General features: G+C 36.6%; 1 protein-coding gene across 4 annotated transcripts in view; it reads left to right on the top strand.

Moving 5' to 3' along the window:
• The window catches only part of UBN2 (ubinuclein 2), an 87,899-nt gene extending 66,477 nt beyond the window's left edge, over positions 1-21,422 (top strand). For 3 of the 4 annotated variants that reach the window (XM_036863245.1, XM_036863246.1, XM_036863244.1), the window contains one exon: positions 1,147-2,942. In XM_036863245.1, the coding sequence (XP_036719140.1) occupies positions 1,147-1,196 (50 nt within the window). In that variant the 3' untranslated portion in view covers positions 1,197-2,942. Of the gene's footprint in view, positions 1-1,146; positions 2,943-21,005 lie in introns of those variants that run through there. The other variant, XR_005021205.1, reaches the window with a different exon arrangement.
• Positions 21,423-21,898: the final 476 nt, after the last annotated feature.

Here is a 21,898-nt window from a genome sequence, read left to right as displayed (position 1 = left end):
TTTTATTTTGGTAATTAACCAAAGCTTCTTTGAGCAAAATCCCACTTTGCCATTTTATGAATTTAATTATGCCTCAAGTCAAATCATTTCTGTCTACAAATGCAAGGGTATAATACCTCATTATAAAATAGAAAAGTCAATTCCTTAGATGTTGTCACCAAGTTCATTTTAATAATATTCTGTTTATACAGCTTTTGAAATAACTGTCTTGTTTCATTGATACATCTTTTCTTCAGTGGAGGCAGTTTTTTCGTTTTGCTTATGTTTCACCCGAGTAATTTAGGTTTCACACGAGTGGACTTAGCATTGTGACTTTTGTGGTCTCCTCCAGCCTTAAGATTGTTACTGAATGCAATAATTTGTTCCTTTACACCTGTGTATTTCTGCCCTTTGTGCCTCCCTCTTTTTCTCTCAGGCCTGGTGGGGGCTTAATTTTCCTTGCTAAGGCAATGAATGATCTATTAGAGATTTTCTCTATATTCTATTATCTCTCGAGGTCACTGGGCCCTACTCGTGTCCAGTTTAAGTAGAGTGATCAACATTTTCCCAGTAAAAGTTACATAGCCATATGTAAAACTAGAAACCATTGTTCCCAGTAGCAAGCTTTCCTACCTTTTACAACTTTTGCCAGGTTAGGACTAAAACAAAGACTCAGCTGGAGTTTTCACTACCAGTGTGGTCCAATCATTTACATAAGTAATTGAGAGTTATTAAATGCTGTGTCATGGCAGGAAATTTAATCTCGCTTGCAAGAAAATGAAATTGACCTTGTCTTCTAAAGGAATCAAAAAATGTGGTAGGTCCCTTGAAGGAGGGGGATTATGTCTTTTATGTTTCTTTATAATCCTCACAGCATTTGACACAACTTACAGTGAGGTAGATAATAAATACTTGTTGAAATAGTATTTTTAGGACACTGAAAACCAATTAAACCATAGTCATTTGAGGTAAGAGGATCATTCTTGTTGAGTTTTTATCTCCTTTATGTTCTCAACCTCTATGATGCTATAACATGTAAGGTACGAAAGGTTATCTTTTTAGCAATCTCATCATCCATGTGAAAATTAAAAGTTAATTGTTCTTTTTGCTTTGTTTTTATTTTTTATTACGTGCCGACCCATACCAATTAAACATCTCTTTTCTCAGATGGAGGCCAAAGCAAAGGGGACACTAAATTACCACGGAAATCTCAGTGACTTCCCAGCAAGCAAAGGAGATGACACACTCGGCTGGCTGATGGAATCGACCTGATGGAAAAGTACTCATGTGGTCGTAGGGCTGCTGTTCTGTCGATGTTTACATTCTCTCGTCCCAAGCACTGTGGTGAGGAGGAAAAAGAAAAGAAAACGTTACTTGAGTAAAGCCAGGTGCAGGAGGAAGAAATGCTTTCGTGCAAAGTTAGTGACCTTTTGGTCTTTTCTAAAGAAAGACAAAGTTACCATATTAACTGACTTGAAAGAGACTCAGTTGTCAAACCCACAGAAATACAAATTGGATTTTTCCCGGGGGGAGGAAGAAGGAAATTGAGGATTTGGGTAAACTCCATCCATCCTGGGGGTTGGATCTGAACACTTGTAGACATAATTGCATAATAAAAGACAATATATCTGAAATTAGGCCAGTTTGTCAGGAGTAATGATCATGTCTGGGTGGACCGTGCAGCAAATTTGCCACAAAAAAAGTTAATGACCCTATGTCTGATACAGACAGTAGCTGAGTATAAATCATGTACCCTCAAAAATCCTGAACAAACTTGAATCTTCTCCAGTGTGTAGCAACTCCTATGTAAATCAGTGGACTAAAGATGCTTCAGGAAAGTCATTTTAGCACAGTGATATATATTACATTTTTAAGTCAAAAAATTGAGCCCGTTGCTCTTAACAGACAAAACTTAGATGTTCCCTTTTTGTAAAAGGGTCAATTACATCTTCCATTCAGAAGCAGGTACTTAACTCTCTTCTTCAGGTGATTTGTGCATCTGGTATTGACTGGTTGATTCTTATTTCCATTCTTGATGTTAAAACGTGACTGTGTTCACATTTTCCTCTTGAGAAAAGGGGATCTTTGATATAGGGCTGTGGCTTTGGTCCACTTAGCCTTTGCAGGCCTGCCAGTATGAACTGTAAATTTCCCCCAACATCACCTCAGGTTCACAACGTCTCCTTCTGTTCTTTTAGCTAGTGGTATTTCAGGTGATTATTAACTATTGATATAAACAGGTATAAGTGTGCATTACAGTGCTTCTTCATTGGTCATTCAAATGGCATATATGTATTTTTTTTGGAATTTTGAAGATGGTATTTTAAAGGGAAGAATTAAATTAGGATCATTATGTGTACAGGGGATTATTTTTATAACAATCATAGTGTATTTTTACTCCCTATATCCAGTGTAGTGAAATTGATTTGGAGCATTTGGGATTTTAAAGCTTTACTAATATTTACTCAGAGTATCGATATGTGAGTAAACCTGCAGATAATAAGACTCCGTTATTATAGCTTCCTCATGCAAATAGCATATTCAACAAAGGACGTTAAGGGAGAAATTTATGGTTATGTTTGGATGCATTTTGTTTGGGTTTTTATTCACCTCATCATTGTTCTAGTCTCTCTTTTTTCTTCCTATTTAGGCTTCTGAATGTTTTCAAACTGTACTCAAGAATAGTGTAAGCTTGATCCATTAACAATGACAGACTAACCTAAAAAAACCAGCATCAGATTGGTAGTAGCAAGATTCCTTGCATATGTTTTCATTACAAATCATCCTGTTACGTTTACTCAGATAAGGGTATTAACCAGGCCCTTTTTTTCCTTTCATGAGCAGAAGTTCCAAATAGCTTTAGGACTGTGAATAAATGAGCACAGATCTCTTTAGATCTGTAAGCCTGTATTTTGACTTCAGAGTCACATTGGCTTGGTTATAGCAAAAAAAAAAAAAAAAAAGGTTAATAACTGAAAACTTTAGTTCTAAGAACTTGTTACAGTAAGAGGAAAGGATTATTTCAAAGGAATCATTGATATAATTACTTGCCTCTAAGAATTTAGTTTACCGGTAAAGCAAATAAGAATGTTGTATCAACCCTGGTGGATATTTTGGAAGGATATTGGGATGGTGCAGATAGGTTTGACTTGAATTGAGTATGTTTGATTAAAGTTTGTTTGGTTTTTTAACTAGGGAAGCTTACCCAGTTCTTGAGTTGTTCCAGTGTAGCATACCTCTTGCTTTTATTTAATTTAGAAAAAAGAAGTCTTTGCTAATCTCCAGGAATTTTCCTTTGGGAAGCTGCCTTTGTTTTACTTCCCATACCAGGAGAGAAGTCAGAATGCACATTAATCTCTCTTCCTGAGGATAGTTGTGCATGTATTCATCTGTACGTGTGTATCTGTACACATATATTTATCTATATATAAGTTCATTAGGACTTTCAGTTGAGGAGTAACAACTTTAATTTCTTTAATCCATCAACGCTGAATCACGCCATGTGAAGATCCCTGATGACTCTGTCTTCATTAGAGAAGAACAGGATTATCAGTTCTTCCCCCAGTATCGTTTATAACTAACCGGTAAAAATAACTGAAGGCCCTTGGCTCTGAGGAGTTCTCATACGTGGAGATTCTGTTCTTTTCTCTTCGGTCTTGATTCTGCGTCACTGCACCACATTTTCACTACCTTAATCCACTCCAATCAAGACTACCCTTTTATGTTGTACAAGTGAAACCAACATCCTTATATTTCTTAAAAAGTATGATCAAAGAGTTACTACATGTAAATACCTCTTTCTTTTCTAGGCCATAACATTGAAAATGGTGTCCATACTGTACAGTCACCTATTTTTACAGTTTGTCTTACTAAAATCATACATACAAATCGGTTATTTTTTAGCACAGAGGCTTGTGACTCATATTCTATTTTTGCACTTGAAAGTCAAATTATGTTATTTTTTAAAATGGTGAGTAATTTGGAAAGGATATAGAGCAATGTGTATTTCTGAAGAACATTAGCAACATCCCAGTGTAAAAGTAATCAGCACACAATGATGTCCCCATTCAGCGGGATTCTTGATTCAGGAAAAGTAAGCTGTTTTCAACTGTCTCGTATTTTAAATTGCCTTCACTGATGTATAAGCTGTTACTGTACATACAAGTTAATCCTCAGTATTCACGAGCAATAATGAGTGGTCAGCAGAGCTGTCTCCAGAGATAGCAGAGCTGAGCCTCACTTGGAGACTGAGAGCAAAGTGTCAAGCTCATTCAGAGCCTCCACAATAGATGTAAGCAATAATTTAATCATAAGTCGATTATAATTCTTTCTCATATGCTTCTGAGATCAGAGGGTAAAAGAAATCATGATTTTAAAGCAGCCTGAAGAAATTAAGTTTTGGGGAAAGAAGTGAGGTTAATCTGAAGTCACAGAATCTTGAGATTGAGGGAATCAGAGGATTGTGTTAGTACATTCTTTCATGCCTACCACCCCTTTGATGGATGCTGTTAGCCCAAATTACATTTTTTAATATCAGAGAAGCTGAATAGGGTTTATCATATCACCCAGGTAGGAGGAAGAACTGGGCACACACACGTTTGAATGCTGTGGGTTTGACACCTGTTTGAAAACAACTTACCTGAAAAGATTTTTAACCCAGGGTTTTTTTTTTCCCAAAGCAGATCTAAATTGTTTACTACCCAGGTCTGGAAAGGGCAGACACCCCTAACCTTCCTCCTCTCCTTGCCCTCTGCCACACCCCTTTCCACCTCTACTTGGTTCAAGACATTTTCTGAAATGGAATTCTACTGTTATTCAAACTGCCATTGCTTATGAGAACGCTGTGTCCCTTGGGATCATCTCTTAGAACTCCAGTTATCTATCAGATTTGCTGCTACATTTGTAAAATGAACTTTGCCTGTAATGGTCAACTTTAATCTAATTTACAGTTCTTTACTTCTAGGAGGTTTTGTCATATAATTTGGCCCATGTATAGAATTAGGATACTTTATTTTAGGGGTGTACCATAAAAGCACACTGGTCCCTGTATTCTTTTTTTATCATCATTTAGGTTTTGAATTTTTGTTTGCTTTTTTTGTTCGTTGATGTTTGTTTTGTCTTGTTTTAAATTAGAAGGGTGAGAGGAATCTGTAATCTGTAAGGCCAGACGTGAGAACTTGCCCCGTGCTTCAGCACTGTAGTTTCTGCTGACCTTATGTTCTCAAAAGGGCACTTTTACTTTCTATTGTGCATGTATGATTGTTTTTTTGTTTGTTTTTTTTGTTTTTGCTTTTAGGGGGCTTTTGTTTTTGTAATAGTGATGTGGAAGAAAAATGCAGTAGTAGGTAAATGACTGATTACAAACATGTTAATTTTACTTTATAAAATTTAAGGGGAAAGGTTTAACTCTGTAGATCGTTTCTTAGCTCTGGTAAAATGGCTTATATTACTCCTCTAAAACATACTCAGTTCAGGCCTTTGTCTTTGTTAAGTGCCTTTTTTTTCTTTCTTTTTTCCCTTCTTTTGAAACTGTTCTCAGATATCCTAAAGTACAGGCTAATACGTCAGGGGATTCAGGAGGAAGAATCTCAAAACTTGCCAAGATCATGTCATGCTATAATATTCTTCCTTTTCCTTATATGAATATGGATATATGTGTAAGATACATACATACATGCATACATATATATATCTGTATATATATGTATACATATGTAATATATATACAAAACTAGTAGCTGCTGTACCATTGCATCCTTTCTGAGCACTCCCCTATTAATGCTTGCAAAACTGCCTTGTTTATTCCATTGCTTTTAGTCAATTCAAATGGGTAGATTGGGAAATTGTCTTTTCACAAGATACTATTTTCCCCCTTTGAATATCTGTTTGTAGACGTCAACAGCAACAACAACTATAACTATATATATATATAGATAGATATATATATAGATATAGATATATAGATATAGATATAGATATAAATAAAATAAGTCAGTTATTACAAGTAAAATAAATTTAGTGGACTCATTGACTATTCCTGGATGTAATCCACTACTCTGTGCCCTTCAAACTTGGCGTGCATAACACTAGAGAAAGCATTGGAATAACAAGAATCTTAGAGTCTTTCTGGGTCAAATTGATAAGGTACACAACGGCAGGCAAGACTAAAGACATGGGAGAGCTAGCGTTAGAACCATGGTATTGTTTCTGAGTTTTGAAGGAAGTTAGCAACTTTGTCAATATTAAAAATGCATCATGTATTCTTCTGGAAATAATTTTGAAGAATTCATATAGCTGCATATCTGTCAAAAGGTTAATAAACTTAGAAGTAGAAAAGACTTCAGATTCTGAGGAAAAACACTCATATAACCCATAGCATTCTTGAGAGAGCTTCAGTTTTCTTATTTGCCAAATAATTACATTTGGCTTAATACGATTTAATGGTTATTTATGTTTCTCCCTTGAGCAAAATAACATAATATTCGATAGCTAATATTCATCTGTTTCTTGTTGAAAACAGATGTGACATGTTAAGGGAGACTAAATTGAACCAATCCTCAAAGCCCAGTACAGATATATCTAATAAATGCCCCCTTTTAACTACATTTTAACTGAGGAGACTGGTGGCCAAAAAGGAGAAAGCAGAGGCTCCTGGTAGTGTTACCTGATAGCAAGACGGTTATCAGGTGGCCTCAGTTCAGGCATGTTACTCTTGAATTACTATGTTTAGGGGGAATATCATTTAACCTTTGTGCCTCAGATTACCCATTAGAAAATTGGGTATAATAATATTCACCTACCTCCCAGGGATATCAGAGACTTTTTCAAAAATATTTTGAGTTTTTCTAAAATGTCCTATATAATTAAAAAAGTATTATCATTTTCCTGCAGAGGCTAAAAAATGTTTCCCTATGATGGGTATAAAAAAGTACCATATGATTTTTAAGTTTAAAAAAAAAAATCACTGGAATTCTAATTTAGATACATATTTGTTATTTAAACATATTATATTTGTGGTTGGATAAAATGCTTAGTTTCAGGTTAATAAGTGGGGAGGGGGTAAATAACACTAAGTTTCTCAATTATAAGTAGATTTTTTTTTAGCCATTTATGGTATTATTACACATGTGATTTTTGCCAAGGTTGTGGAGCTGAAGCTAGCTAAAGCTTGGACGATTGGTTATTGGAGTTGATTAATGATCCCAAACATTTTATCTGCCTCACTTTGCCATATTCTCAGTCTGATTTCCTTATATTACTTGTTTAGTGAGGGATAGCTAAACTTTTAACTTTCTAAGAATGAATGGGAGTCTCCTCCTTCTTGTAAATTGAGATTGTGTACTCTTGCTGTAACTATAGGTTTATCCAGCTTTGCACTGAAGGGGCAAGCACTACATACAGTCAGCTGGGTGTACTTTTAGCCAGTCTACCTTTGTAATTTATGCTTCTTCAACCGTGAAAGAGTTGGAGCCATCAGCTGCTCAGGTGGTAGGAAAATGGGAGAGGGGGGAGGCAGGATTCTTTTCCTGTAGCTGGGGAGGGGGTGGGGAGGGCGGGGGTAGAGAGAAACATGTTTTGCTCAACTCCAAAGAGGAAAGGAAGGTCATCTTATCCTACCCTCCACTGGGTATATTAAGCAGTAATACATAGAATTTTCCTTTTATCATTGGAAACAACAACAACAGGAAAAAATGGATGCCACCTCTCTGAGCCAAATGCTTAGCAACATTTGTTAGGGGGTGTATGTAGATTTAAATTGTAGCACATATTCAGGGTCAGGAAAGAGAATGTAGGGGGATGAGGAACAGATTATCCAGTGTAAGTGAGTCAGCAGAAAGCGCCAGGCCCAAGCAGACAAAGCCTCTGGGTTAATTCCCAGAACTGGCTGAGGCCCATTTAATCTCTAGCATAGGATGTTTTTCCTTAAAAGTCACTTTTTGGTTTTTTTGTTGCTTTTTCCAGATAAAGCCTTAGTTAGTAGCCTCTAAATATCAACTATGCAGATAAACACACAAATTTTCCACACTTTTTCTCTTTTTTCCATTCTTTAAATAACAGATGTTAATTAAGACTTCTACCCAAAGAAATAAGGCATAAGGGTTTTGTTGAATGTGTGTTTGTTCCTCTAGGGAAAATTAATGGAAACATAAAAATAGAGATATTTTGTGTGTTCATCTATCCTAAAATGTGAACTTTATATTAAAAAACTAAGTACAGATACTGGTGCAAACTGTAGTTAGAATCATGGCATGTCTTTGGGTTGTTAAGATAAAACCATCCCAGTGTTCAATTCTGAGAAAGTTTTAGATTCTGTGGCACAGTGTTCAGGTTTGTGGAGCTAAACAGATGGTCAGACTATAATTAAAACGTAGCTTTGAATATTAATGTCAAATTCTTATTATTTCTTCATTTTCTTTAGTCTTCATTCTTCTTTCCTCTAGTCTGAGCTCTTCAGTTAACCATTCCATCAACCAATTGCTACACTAGAATATAAGTTGCTAAGAGTCAGGGGAGGAAAGGTTAAACTGTCTTTCACCTCCTTTTCTCACTCACGTTGGCCATCTATGCTGTGTTTCCACTGAATTCAAAAGTAAAGACTGTAGGCATTTCTAGGAGACTGTTTACATCCCAGCACAGACTCAGACAGGGACTGGTAAGATTTTAATCAGACTGCCTTTGAATAACTTAGTATTAAAGTACATTTTTCTCAGATACTCCCAAAGTACCATTTGCTTGAACGTAACTATTTGTGATCTTTATTTAATTTTCTCATACTGTAATACTTCTTTTTTCCAGCCTTTCTTACATATGTACATTTTAGATCGGGTTAGTACTTCAATTTTGGACACTTTTCCGAACTGTTACCCAAACAGGTCAAGAATACTTCTAAAAATCTCAGTAGTAAAATCAAAGGGGTCTGTATGTCTAGAACTTAGAGTCGTCACTGGTGACCTGAATTATTTTTCTCTTCTTTGCGTTAAAAATAGATCTCCCTACTATATAATGTGGTAGTAGCTGCATTGCATGGCTTCCTCAATACTCGTCAAGGTTATTCCGAAGAGACACAGACCTTTGTTAGGGCTCTTAGTTCACATAATACTCTGCCTTGCTTATTTTCATTACTTCCCCTGGAATAAACCTACTTTGCAAAGGTCTGAGTCAGATAGGCCATGTGAATCCTTAGTACCAATTTTATGTTCCTCAGAAAACTCTCTATACATTATTTGCTCCCATTTGCCAATAATAATATAATTCTATTTTAATCTAGTTTTAAAATATTTTGTAATACAGCACTAATGGAAACCTAATTGAAATACAAACAAGACGATTATTACCTAAGATAACTTGGAGATACTTCTGTTTTTGAAGTTAACAGCTCCATCTACCCTCTAAGCACATTTAGGAGTCAGCAGTAACCAAGACCAGCCAAGTGGCACGTTTTTCTGTGTGACCACCTGCCCTTTATTTGTCACATCTCAGCTATATTATATTTTCTGTCCTTGCGGCCATAAACTTCCCTCCTTTTCTTGCTTCTCTTTTCTGTTTGCAGGGGTAGTGTGCCCTGTGCCCGCATATTGGGTTTTCTTTCCTGTACCTGTGAAATTACCAAGAATTACCCCAATTTTGGCCAGAGGCATTAAAAGAGAAGTTATTCTCAGTTGATAAATGTATTACTGTTTTATATAGGTAGTCGGAAAGTTGACCAAGTTTGGCCAACTTTTAAAATCCTGGCTATGCTTACATAATTAATTACATATACCTTCTGAGACCTTCAGATAAGCAAGGGGCCCTTTCACCAGTAGAGGTAGGTTTCCAACCTATACGTAATTTCCTGGCCAGCCTCCAGAGAAAGGATTCAAGCTTTGTACTGTTCTTTTGTTGGCTGTCATTGAAAAACTATATTATAGAATGTATCAAAAATATCTAATTGTTCTTAAGAAGAGTATGTAAATCTGGAGCTTGCCCTTGTTTGTTGCTCGCTGAACATTGTAAAGCTTAAAAAGAAAAGGAAAGGAAATCTCTGGCTGGTGAAAATTTTGTGCCCCAAATAACATGTTAATCAAAGTCTACCACGGTAACCAAGTGATGAGTGTTTTCTCTTTTATTACAAGCAAGAAAATTTATTTGCAGTTGTAAAAATTATTGTGGGACTGCAGGCCTATTTGCTATAAATGATTGGAAATAAGGATTCTGATCTTTAGTCTGGGTTAAGCACATATTTCCAACCCTTGCAGTATGAATTTTCATAAAGGAAAGACTTTTGTTTGGTAACAGAAGGAAAAACAGGACTTATTTATACAGTGAACGTTCACTCTGTAGAGGAGCTTCCCTCCAGTTACACATCATGTTCTCACTTTAGCCGCCTCCACACTTGATATAGATGCCAACATGTTTTACAGCGAGTCTTGAAGGAAGGAGCCTACGTAATTGTTGCTCCTTCGGGTGAAAGGCCCTGGTTACTGTACTGCATTTGTTTATAGGGAGGTGTGTTTTTGCTAACTTGAAGGGATATACTGTATTTTAAATAAGTGTGTGACTTAATATTTTGGGATTTTTTTTTTCCTCCTTTAAAACTGGACCTGAACACAGCTTTGAGTTGATATTTGTAATAATCTCAGGACCTGAAAGATTGTAGCATTTAGTGTGTCTTAAAAATTATGTACTGTACCAGCCATGGATTTTTGTAAATATACCTGTCTCCCTTTTTTGTATTATTTTAGTAAAAAAAATAATAATAAATTTAAATAAAAGGGGGTGGTGACGACATGTGGATGGGTGTGGGTATGTATGTGTGTGTGTTTGTATAAGGCTCTTTTGAGATGAACTGGTGCTTGTTTAATTTCCGGCTCTAATGAGAGCAGGAATATGGACAAACTGCTGCTACTGAACCCTGCACTGAGCCTAGCTGTTTCCATTGTATTTCCTAGTGATTGACCAGGAAATGACTAAGTTAAATTCTTCTTCCCACTGCCATCTTGCCTTTGAATTCTCAGTTCTACACACTTTTTGAACTTTAATGGTAAAGCTTTCCAAACTTTGGGTGGTTTGCTGGTCTCTAGTTTTTAAAGAGCTCTTGTCACTATTTTCTAAGAAGAAAGAAGGACAGGTAAATTTTTTTAACCAAAAAAAAAAAAAAAAAAAAAAAAATCACATTTCATAAAATCCTGTTGAATTTTGGACATGTGAGAGGACTTGAACATTCCTAAATGTGGATCTGTGAATTTAGTAAATTGACCCCATTGATATACTCCTTCAGTGCAGGGATTTTTTTTTCTTTTTTTTTCGTAACAGCCTTGCTCATATTCCAGGTGTAGCTAAGCAAACCCCTGTTTTAAAGCAGGAGCCTTATTTGATTCAGTGTAGATGTTTTCCTGTCTATCCTTTGTGACAGGGCCTTTTACATGAGTGTTTTTTCTTTTTGTATGTGTTATGTGTTTGTTGTATTAAATAAAGAGGAATGTACATATTATTCTCGTGTCTGTTGTATCATTGGACTACCTTGGATTTTAATATCTCATTCTTTCGGTGGTGGTTGAGTATCTCGTGCCTGTTTCACACTGCGCTAGGCGCTGTGGGATACAGAGGTAAGGGCGTAGTCCCCACCCTCCATATATTTACAAACAGTTTGCAATCACATGAGAAGTTAAAAGACAACAGTTCAAAATTTATCACAAAGGTGTGGTCCGTGGCCATCTGACATTTGAGTTCAGAGCAGGGGAGAGATTGGATTGGAAAGATCCGGGGAGAATTGTCAAGTTGATGGCATTTGAACTGGGCCTCCAAGAATGAGTGGGATTTGGCTGGGAAGGAGGAAAAGGGAGCATGCTGAGCGGAGTCAGGAAGAAACAGGAAGGAGGCCAGGCTGCTCTGAGGTAGACGTTGGGGTGAGTAGGAGAAGCCAGACTGGGGGAGTCTGGAATGCAGGCTCACCAGGTTCTTCCTTCAGGTTATAGGGTGTGTGTGTGTGTGTGTGTGTGTGTGTGCCTCCAGGATCAAGGCTTGCAGTTGTAGATACAGGAATTAGTTGCATAGGTGAGCATCTTTTAGTCTTGTGGAGGACTTCTTTAGGAAAAATATTGTTAAGAGAAAAAAAGTAAAAAAGAATTCAACCTTAGAAATCCAGGTAGAGTGTGGGAAAAGGATGAAAAGATAGAAAGCAACTTGTCAGAGAAACTGAACGGTTTCGTCATTTGTAAGTGTGTATGTGCATAGAAGATACAGAAAAGAACATAAGCCCCCAAATATAAGAGTGGTGGTACGTAAGTGTATTTTCAGTGCATTGTCATCAGGATGAAGAATTTAAAAGGCATGGTCCTCATGCAGGGAGGAGGGTAGGCTGCAAGTGCTTTTATGAAAAACTAGTAACATTTAAGGACAGCTTTGCAAGTGTGTTCTTGAGAGTAACAAGAAATCTGTAGTTAAATAATAAGACTACACTTAACTATGTTGTCACCATCTTGTAAATGTGTGTTAACATATTAAAGGTGCCATTATTAAACCAGATTTTTTAAACCCATAATTTCCTCAAGCTTATTTGACCATGGAATACTTTTTTTCATGTAACTTCAATTAACATTAAATTATATAAGGCATGTGAAGCACTTAGCATAATGACACGTAGTAAGTACTAGGTAAATGTTAGCTTTTATTATCATTCATACCAGTTCTGTTTTATTATTTATTATATAGTATATATATATATTCTTAAAGTTTTTAAGAAGAAAAAACATGGCCCAAGGAGTTAAGGATTTCAGAATAACCAAGTCAGTTTAGAGAGCCGAGAAGTAAGCAGGTAGAGAAATGCAACCAGTTCTCTAGAGTTGAATGAGGGACAGGTGTCCAGAAGGGGGGCTGGTTCAAAGGAGTATAGAAAACTCCGAATCAGGAAGTACGTTTTACACTTGTCCATGTAGTCAAGAAACCGTCTCAGACCTTAGCTTTGGCACAGAAAAGAGTGTGGCTAGTTAAGAAAATCGACAACTGTAGATGGAGCTCGAAGGCAGAAGTTAACAAATTGGTGATGGAGCTACTTTGCTTTTACAAATTTATTCTAAGGGGAAAATGGCCTTGTACAAAGGTTTCTGTAGGAGTGTGTTAATCTGTGTTGCTCATAACAGTAAAAGTTGGAACCAATCTAATGTGCTAGAGGGGATTGGTTAAGTAAATAAAAATAATACTACTAAACAAAATTGTTTTAACATAAGAAATGATCAAGATGTCCATGTATTAAAAGAGCAGTTATAAGTGTTAATGCACATATATAGGCACAGAAAAAAATATATGGGGGGACGTACACGCCAAAATATAAAGATTGGTGAAATGAATGCTTTTTTCTTTGTCCTTTTACTTAAATGTATTTTCAATGAACATGGATAACATGAGCAAGATTTTTGGTTTGGGGGTTTTTTTAAGAAACAGTAGGTGGACTTAGTTGAGGAAAAGGGGAAAGAAATGGGAAGGAGCCTCTTGCTGTCTCATCACTGGGAGAAGGGAAAAGAAAAGAATTTATTTCTTCCACTCAGACCCTGCTAGATCCCAAAATTGGATCTGGCTTAGAGGGAAGACACACCTGAACTGCTTGATTTAAAGTAAAGATTTTTCTGGAAAAGATTATTCTTGCACTTAGTTAAAAAGAAAGTACCAAATACATGATTATACAGTGAACGCAAAGCGTCTTTCCTAACCATGGCCCCATTTTCCTCCCTCAGACCAACCACTGCTACCAATTTCTCCAGTTAAAAGTATACATATGCATCTGACCTTTTAACATAAATTTAGTGTACATATCTGCTCTACCAGACCTAGCATTTTTTTCTCAATTATCTTGGAAATTATTCCACACAGTACATAGAGGTCTGTCTTACACTTTTTGACAGCTCATAGTATTCCATAGTTATAGTACCATAATTTATTGTATCCATTCTTTATTAATGGGCAGTTAGATAACTGTCACAGGTCAAATTGTGATATCCTTTAGGTATTTGCAGTCTGTGTATGCATATCAAACCAACAGTCAAAAGTTTGTTTTGTAATGGATAATAATGACTAACATTCCAGATTTGAAAGTTGGTGTCTGGAATCTGTGGCATTGCTTCATATCTATGTAAAGCTTTGAGGAATACTTGAGAAAATAAATCTTTTCTAAAACAGAGTTTTGAAAATTGGAAGTAAAAGAACTGATTCGAGGTGCACGAAGGGTTGCGTTAGCTTGCAGGTGGGATCATGAGCTTTTCCAAGGACAGTGACAGCCCCCTCTGATGCAGGTATCATCTAGTATGATTGCTCTTCCTCATCAATATGTGCCTTGACATGGCTTGTTTTCTCTGTCTCTGTGTATAGTTACCTCTTCTGTGTCCCTGTGTCTGACCTTTCACTATTTCCCACTATCTTTTTTCTAGTAGGGTGGCACAGCATGCAGAATAGGCTGACATTAAACAGACTTGGGTTCTCAGGTCCCCATTATGAAGCCGTGGCACTTTAGACAAGATGCGGATCTCCTTTCAGCCTGTTTCCTCATTTCTGCAGGGGTAATTCCCAGTGGTGGGGTTTGTTGTTGAATTAGAGACAAGATATGGCAAGCACCTAGCATAGTGCCTAGCACATAAGAAGAGCTAATGAATGGTGGCTACTATTATCCTGTCTCTTTTCTGCCTTTTTCTTCTTAAATTCGTGCTTCCTCTTGCTCTCCTAATTTCCCCAAATACAGAAGTGAAACCAGTGTTTTAAAAAATCTTAAAATATATATATATATATTTAAAAGTACAGGAGTGGATAAATATCAGTTAAAATTCTTTCATCACAGGTGTCAAACCCCTGGCATAAAAAGTAAAGGGAGACTGCTCTAAAAATGAAGTCTATCAAACAAAACAGTTAAGGGAATCTTTCGATTCATATAAGTGAGCCTTCTAGAGGTAAACCTAGTTTAGGTAAAGCTTTATAGGCTGGTTCAGTGTCACCAAGAGCCAGCCATCTGTCTCTGCCCTGGCATTCGAAGTGTCAGGTTTCACAGGTAGCCCTCTGACAACTACTGCCTCTCCCTTCATAGCCAATTGGCTGCTGCATTTCCAAACTGTATGTTAGTATGTGTTGTATATAGTTTATTTCTGCTCTATTGTACCTCAAATGCAAAGCAATGCATTAATCATGTGCCTCAATCCATAGCACATGGTTTTCATCACTTAATACAAGATCTCATTCCCTCATTTTATTATAAATTAGGTTTCTCCTTCCTTCCTTAGTCCCCACTCCCTCTGTCCCAAAGGTACCCACCCTTACTCTTTTGATATGTGCCCCTTGTTATGCATGCGTCCTTCTAAAACTTGTAGTGTTATTTTGTGTGTATGCAATTTTAATTTATATAAATGGTCCTGTGCTATAAATTGTGCTGTTTTCTACTTTTCTCACTTATATTGGTCCACGTTGCTCTCTGTACATCCTACGTGTTGCATAGTATTTCATATGATGCATCCACCACTTTCTGCATATCCGTCCTCCTAGAGGTGGATATCTAGGGTGTCTCCAATGCCTTATTACCATGAGAAAAGCTATAGGTAGTCTGCGAATTGCCTGTTCATCTGTTCTCATTCTATTGCATTTTCATCTTTTTGTTGTGATAATAATCTCTTAACAGTTTCAGACATGTCAGATATTTCAGTCTATTACCTGTCTTTTTAACTTTGCCTATGCCATCCTTTATTGACCAGAAAACCTTTTTTAATAGTCAATTTTTGTCTAATTTATGTTTTGAGGGGTTTGTTATTAAATATTTCCCTTCCCCTAGATCACAAAGATATCCTCCTACATTCTTTTTGAATATTCGGTTTTTCATTTAGAATCCATCTGTTGTCCATTATACCTTGTATAATGTAGGGGTCCAGCTTTATTTTTCTTCATTTAGTGGGCCAGTTTCTTCCCAGCACCATTTAGTAAGTCAGTATTTCTCCCATTAATTTTTGGTACCATTTTTATCATATGTCAAATACTCATATATGCAGTGGTCTATTCTGAGCTCAATTCCATTCCATTGTTCTTTTTATTTCCATACCAGTATAGACTTATAGTCTCCCTTAATATTTAGTAGGCAGAGTCTCCCTCTTTGTTCCTCCATGTTCACTCAACTAATCGTGAATTGTTACTCTTCTATATAAATTTTAGAATAAAATCTTCAAGTTCCATTCAAAAAATCTAGCTGAAATATTAGGATTGAATTTAATTTGTAGTTTACAAAGAATGGAATCTTTAATGTTAAATTACCTCATTCATGGTATATCTCTTCATTTATTTAAATCCTCTTTCATGTCTTCTAGTAAAGCTTTTAAATTTTCTCTGTAAAGGTATTGTTTGTGTATTGATTTCTAGGTACTTTATAGTTGTAGATTTTAAGTATGGTATGTTAATCTCTATTATGTTTTCTAGTGACTTTTGCTGGGATCAGGGAATGCTACTGATTTTCACAAGTTGCGTTTGTATCCAGCAACTTTGCTGTACTCTCTTATTCTAATAACTTGTCTGATTATTTTATTAACTTTTCAACTGAGTTAATCATACACTCTACAAATAATGGCAGTTTAATCTCCTCTCCCAGTTTTTTTCACTTTTTATGTCTTATTTTAGAGCATTAGACTCTTTAATAAGTACTATGTAGACAGTAGTTGGGAAAATGCCATCTTTGTTTCCTTCTTTCTTTTTTTTTTTTTTTGCCACACTGCGTGGCTTGTGAGATCTTAGTTCCCCGACCAGGGATTGAACCTGGGCCCACAGCAGTGAAAGCATCAAGTCCTAACCACTGGACCACCAGGGAGTTTCCATCTTTGTTTCTTATTTTAATGGGAAAATATCTAAATTTTCTCCATTAACTATAGCATTTATTCTATATTTCTGGTTTATAGTTTTTATGAAGTTAAGTAAATTCTATTCCTAATTTTCTGGAAATCTTGATCATAAGTATGAGTTGAATTATGTCAAGTGCTTTTCCTATAACACCTATGTACAATCAACCCACTTGCAGAAAATTTCTTAGAAATGTATTCATAATATTTTTTATTCTTATAACCTCTGTTGTATCTGTATTTGTTTTCCTGTTCTCATTCTCTGTTTTGTTTATGTGCATCTTCTCCCTTTTTCTTATTCAGTCTTGGCAGAGGTTTGTTCTTATTAGCTTTTCAAGGAACCATGAGTTTTATTGAGTTCATTATGGTTATATCTTTTCTTCTTTTTTTTTTATTGAAATATAGTTGATTTACAATGTTGATGTTAGTTTTGGTTATATATATATATATTTTAACATCTTTATTGGAGTATAATTGCTTTACAATGGTGTGTTAGTTTCTGTTTTATAACAAAGTGAATCAGCTATACATACACATATATCCCCATATTCCCTCCCCCTTGTGTCTGCCTCCCACCCTCCCTATCCCACCCCTCTAGGTGGAAAGCACCGAGCTGATCTCCCTGTGCTATGCGGCTGCTTCCCACTAGCTATCTATTTTACATTTGGTAGTGTATATATGTCCACGCCACTCCCTCACTTTGTCCCAGCTTACCCTTCCCCCTCCCTGTGTCCTCAAGTGCATTTTCTACATCTGCGTCTTTATTCCTGTCCTGCCCCTAGGTTCTTCAGAATCACTTTTTTTTTTTTTTTTTTTTTTTAGATTCCATATATATGTGTTAGTATACAGTATTTGTTTTTCTCTTTCTGACTTACTTGACTCTGTATGACAGACTCTAGGTCCATCCATCTCACTACAAATAACTCAATTTCGTTTCTTTTTATGGCTGAGTAATATTCCATTGTATATATGTGCCACATCTTCTTTATCCATTCATCTGTCGATGGACACTTAGGTGGCTTCCATGTCCTGGCTATTGTAAGAGCTGCAATGAACATTGTGGTACATGACTCTTTTTGAATTATGGTTTTCTCAGGGTATATGCCCAGTAGTGGGATTGCTGGGTCGTATAGTAGTTCTATTTTTAGTTATATCTTTTTGATCTATTGTTTTTTTTACCAATATATAATGTTGCTCATTTTTCTTTATGATGTGTTTTTGCCCTAATATTAAATTTAATATCCCAGCTATCTATATCCTGAATAATATTCCATTGTATGAATATATTACATTTTTATTTATCCATTCATTAGTATGGACACTTGGGCTGTTTCCACTTTTGATTATTATGAATAATGCTGCTATGAACATTTGTGTACAAGTTTTTGTAGGATATATGTCTTCAGTTCTTTTGGGTGTATACCTAGGAGTGGAATTCCTGGGTCATATGGTAACTCTATGTTTAATTTTTTGAGGAACCACCAAGCTGTTTCCCACAGTAGCTGGATCATTTTACATTTCCACCAACAATGTATAAGAGTTTAAATTTCTCTACATCTTCACCAGCACTTGTTATCTTCCTTTTTTTTTTTTTTTTGGTTATAGCTATCCTGGTTGGTATAAAGTGATATCTCATCCTTTTGATTTGCATTTCCCTAATGACTAATGGTGTTGGGCATCTTTTCATATGCTTATTAAGCATGTAGTGTATTAAGTATAATTTACTTATATTAGTATATTAAATATATAAAAGTACTTCTTCCAGGAGAGTTTTCTTTTTTTATATTTTATATTTTTTATTATTTTTCTTATTGATGTACAATATTATATAAGTTACAGTGTACAGTATAGTGATTCATAATTTTTAAAGGTTATACCCCATTTATTACTATTATAAAATATTGACTATATTCCCCATGTTGTACAATATATCCTTGTAGCTTATTTTATACCTAATAGTTTGTACCTCTTAATCCCCTACCCCTAATGTTACCTGTTCCCCATTCCCCCTCCCCATTTGTAACCACTAGTTTGTTCTCTATATCTGTGAGTCTGCTTCTTTTTTATTATATTCACTAGTTTGTTGTATTTTTTAGATTCCACATATAAGTGATATTATACAGTATATGTCTTTCTCTGTCTGACTTATTTCACTTAGCAGGAGAGTTTTCAAAGAGACCCTTTGTGCTGTAAACTTTCTAAGGCCTTGTATGTCTGAGTGTATCATCTTTCCATCCTTACATTTAAGTAACAGTTTAGCTGGGTATAATATTCTAAGTTATTTTCCTTCATCACTTAGAATATATAACTTCATTGGTTTTTTTGTCTCCAGTGTCTTTTAGGAAGACTAATGTCAATCTAATTCTTATTCTTTTGTGAACTATCTGCTTCTTCTCTCCAGAAGCTTTTAGAGTTTTTTGTCTTTAATGTTCTTAAATTTCACTGTAATGTGTCGAAGTTTTGGTTTTTCCATATTTATTCCGTTCGGTGCTCCATGAGACCTTTGAAATGGAGTCCTTTTTATCTTTCATTTTTTTAAAGTTCTTACTTATGATTTCTTTAAATATCTCTTCCCTAAATCCATTTTCTCTCTTACTGGGATTCATATTGTACAGATATTGACATTATTATTATCTCTTAAATGTTCTTTCATATTTTCCATCTCTTTCCAGTACCTTCTAGGAAAATTCCTTGAGCTGATCTAGATTATTATTCACTTTTCAGCTAGCTAGCCATTGTTTTTATCCAGTCTGTTGGGTTTGTTCAGCTATTACATGTTTCATATATATTTCCATTTGGTTCTGTGTAACTGCTTGTTCCTTATTATTAGCCTCTTTGTGAGGATCTTTATTATGCTTATTTTAAGTTCTTGATCTGTGTTGTTCCATTCTGGTTTGTCTATTACAGTATGTTCCATTAACTGTCTCTTTGTTGTGATTATACTCCTCAAGTACCTCATTATTTTCAGGTGTGAGCCTGTTTTTTCTTGGGTTTAGCAGCTTTCTTAGCTGGTGATGTATACGAAGGGGAGAGGCCAAGGTTAGGGCCCTAGCATGTGTTTAGTGGGTTGGGAGCAACAGACCCACAAGGTCCCAGGCACCAGAGTCAGACCTTGAACCAAACTGTAGGTCCAATCCTACAGTTTATTGTTTTCTACTAACTTGCTTATACTGGCTTATTTCTGCATGTGTGTGGTGATTTTTTATTATGTATCCCTGCACTTTGGCTTTGGGCATTCTTTGAGGCCTGGTTTTTTTTTTTTTTTTTTTTTTTTTTTTTTTTTGAGGCCTGGTTTTAAAGTGTGTTCCTCTAAAAGAGTATTTGAGTTTGCTTCTTCCAGGCTTCTAGGAACATTACCAACCCAGGACCACTTCAAACTAAATGCTCATCTTAAGGATTTCAAGGACACAGAGATAGGAGGACTTTCAGCCACAAATGTATTTGAGTGGTTACTGCTGGTGGTTAAGGATTCTTGTAGAAGGTTCCCTACCCTGCCACCCAACCCTGAGCTGAGGTTGAGACAGATAAGTCTCCTCTTGGTGAGGTCGGGGATATATTTTAAATTCCCAGCAATAAGGTCAATTGTTGGGGGCTCCATTATTTTGCAAGAGTTTATGATCTGACCTCCTACCATGCTACTCAGAGGCTTCCTTTCCTTTGGGCTGCCTAAGGCAAATTAAAACCTAGACTGTAGGCCACCAGGAATGAGCAGGTATCTTCAGGGCAAATGCTGCTTTTATTGCTCACTTACCTCCTTCTTTCTGACCTCTGGTTGTTCTGGCTTCCTTTACTGTCAGCTCAGTCAAACTTAAAAAAAAAAATTTTTATGTTTGTTAAAATTTCACCCAGGACTTTGTGTTTTACATGGAGAGAGATTTCTCTGCACAGCTAATCTCCCATAATGTAAAAAACAAAAGTCTTATATATAGGTTCTATAAAAATAGTTATATCTCTATATAAACACATAATATTAAAATTTAATATAATTAATATAAGATTATACTTAATAATTAATATGTAAATATCAAAAAAAGTTCTATATTAACTGTACATTCCCACAGTCCAGTTCACAAGTCAGACTGTCCCATGCTGCCTGCAGTGAGTGCATCAGGTGTCCTGTTGAAAGAGCAGGAGTTCCATAAGGAGGGTCTGACAGTGGTAACTTCATTTACTAAAGTGGGAATCTTTCTGTGTCAGTTTCACCAGAAACCCCAAAGGCTGAGAACAAAACAGTAGGTGCCAAGTCCATCCACAGTCTAAAGGGAAAAGGAGCTAGATCACCTGTGCACCACATGCTAAGAGATTGTGAAGTAGATACTGGGAAGCACTGGCTCAGTGCTGGCAAGGAAGAGCTCGGCACCCACCTCCAGGCTCTGTGAGAGAATGTGAGAAGATTCCTTTGGAAGCAGCTGTCAGTATGCTGGACATTTCCCTTCTGCTCCCCAAGCAGGAGAGGGTGGAGGTGCTTCCTCTTCACCTCATGCCAAATGAGGGGGGCACTTCTAGAGGACCATTGGGAGAGCGTGACACATCCTGTGGAGTTTGAGGGACACAGAAACTGGTGTCTGACTCACTCCTAAAAGTCTAAAGACAAATGAGGAGTAGGTGGCTAGCTCCTGGAGAAGACAGAAGAGGAGAGAAGGCTGCAATGGGAATGGTTTACCCTCCCAAAGTTCCCGAGTTCCTGTGGGCCTGACGTGGTTCTCAAGAAAGGGAGCCAGATTTGGTCATTTTAAGAAGGAACCCAGCCAAAGGGAACACCTGGACGGATGGAATGACCTCAGTGGAGGGGAGGCTCCTGGAAACTAAGGGGCCGGGGCAGGAATTCTAAGTAACTAGAGAAGGCATGGCCTACAAGGGAACTACAGCTGAGAGATCCCCAGAGAAGGAGAAACTATTGAGAACCTATAAAAAAAGAAGCAACACTGGAATCTGCTGCTCCCGGAGGACACGGACACCAGCTTATCTCTACCAACAAAGTAAGACCTTACCTCTTTCTTCTTTCCCTTGCTGTAACCGGCCCACAGGCCCAGAACAGCAGCCAGCAAGGGGGCAGGAGGTAGTGAGAAACAGAAATGACACTGACCTTG

The sequence above is a fragment of the Balaenoptera musculus genome, chromosome 9 (assembly GCF_009873245.2).
Source record: "Balaenoptera musculus isolate JJ_BM4_2016_0621 chromosome 9, mBalMus1.pri.v3, whole genome shotgun sequence".
NCBI classification, from domain to species: Eukaryota; Metazoa; Chordata; class Mammalia; order Artiodactyla; family Balaenopteridae; genus Balaenoptera; species Balaenoptera musculus.
This window is presented reverse-complemented; position numbering and strand designations above follow the sequence as displayed.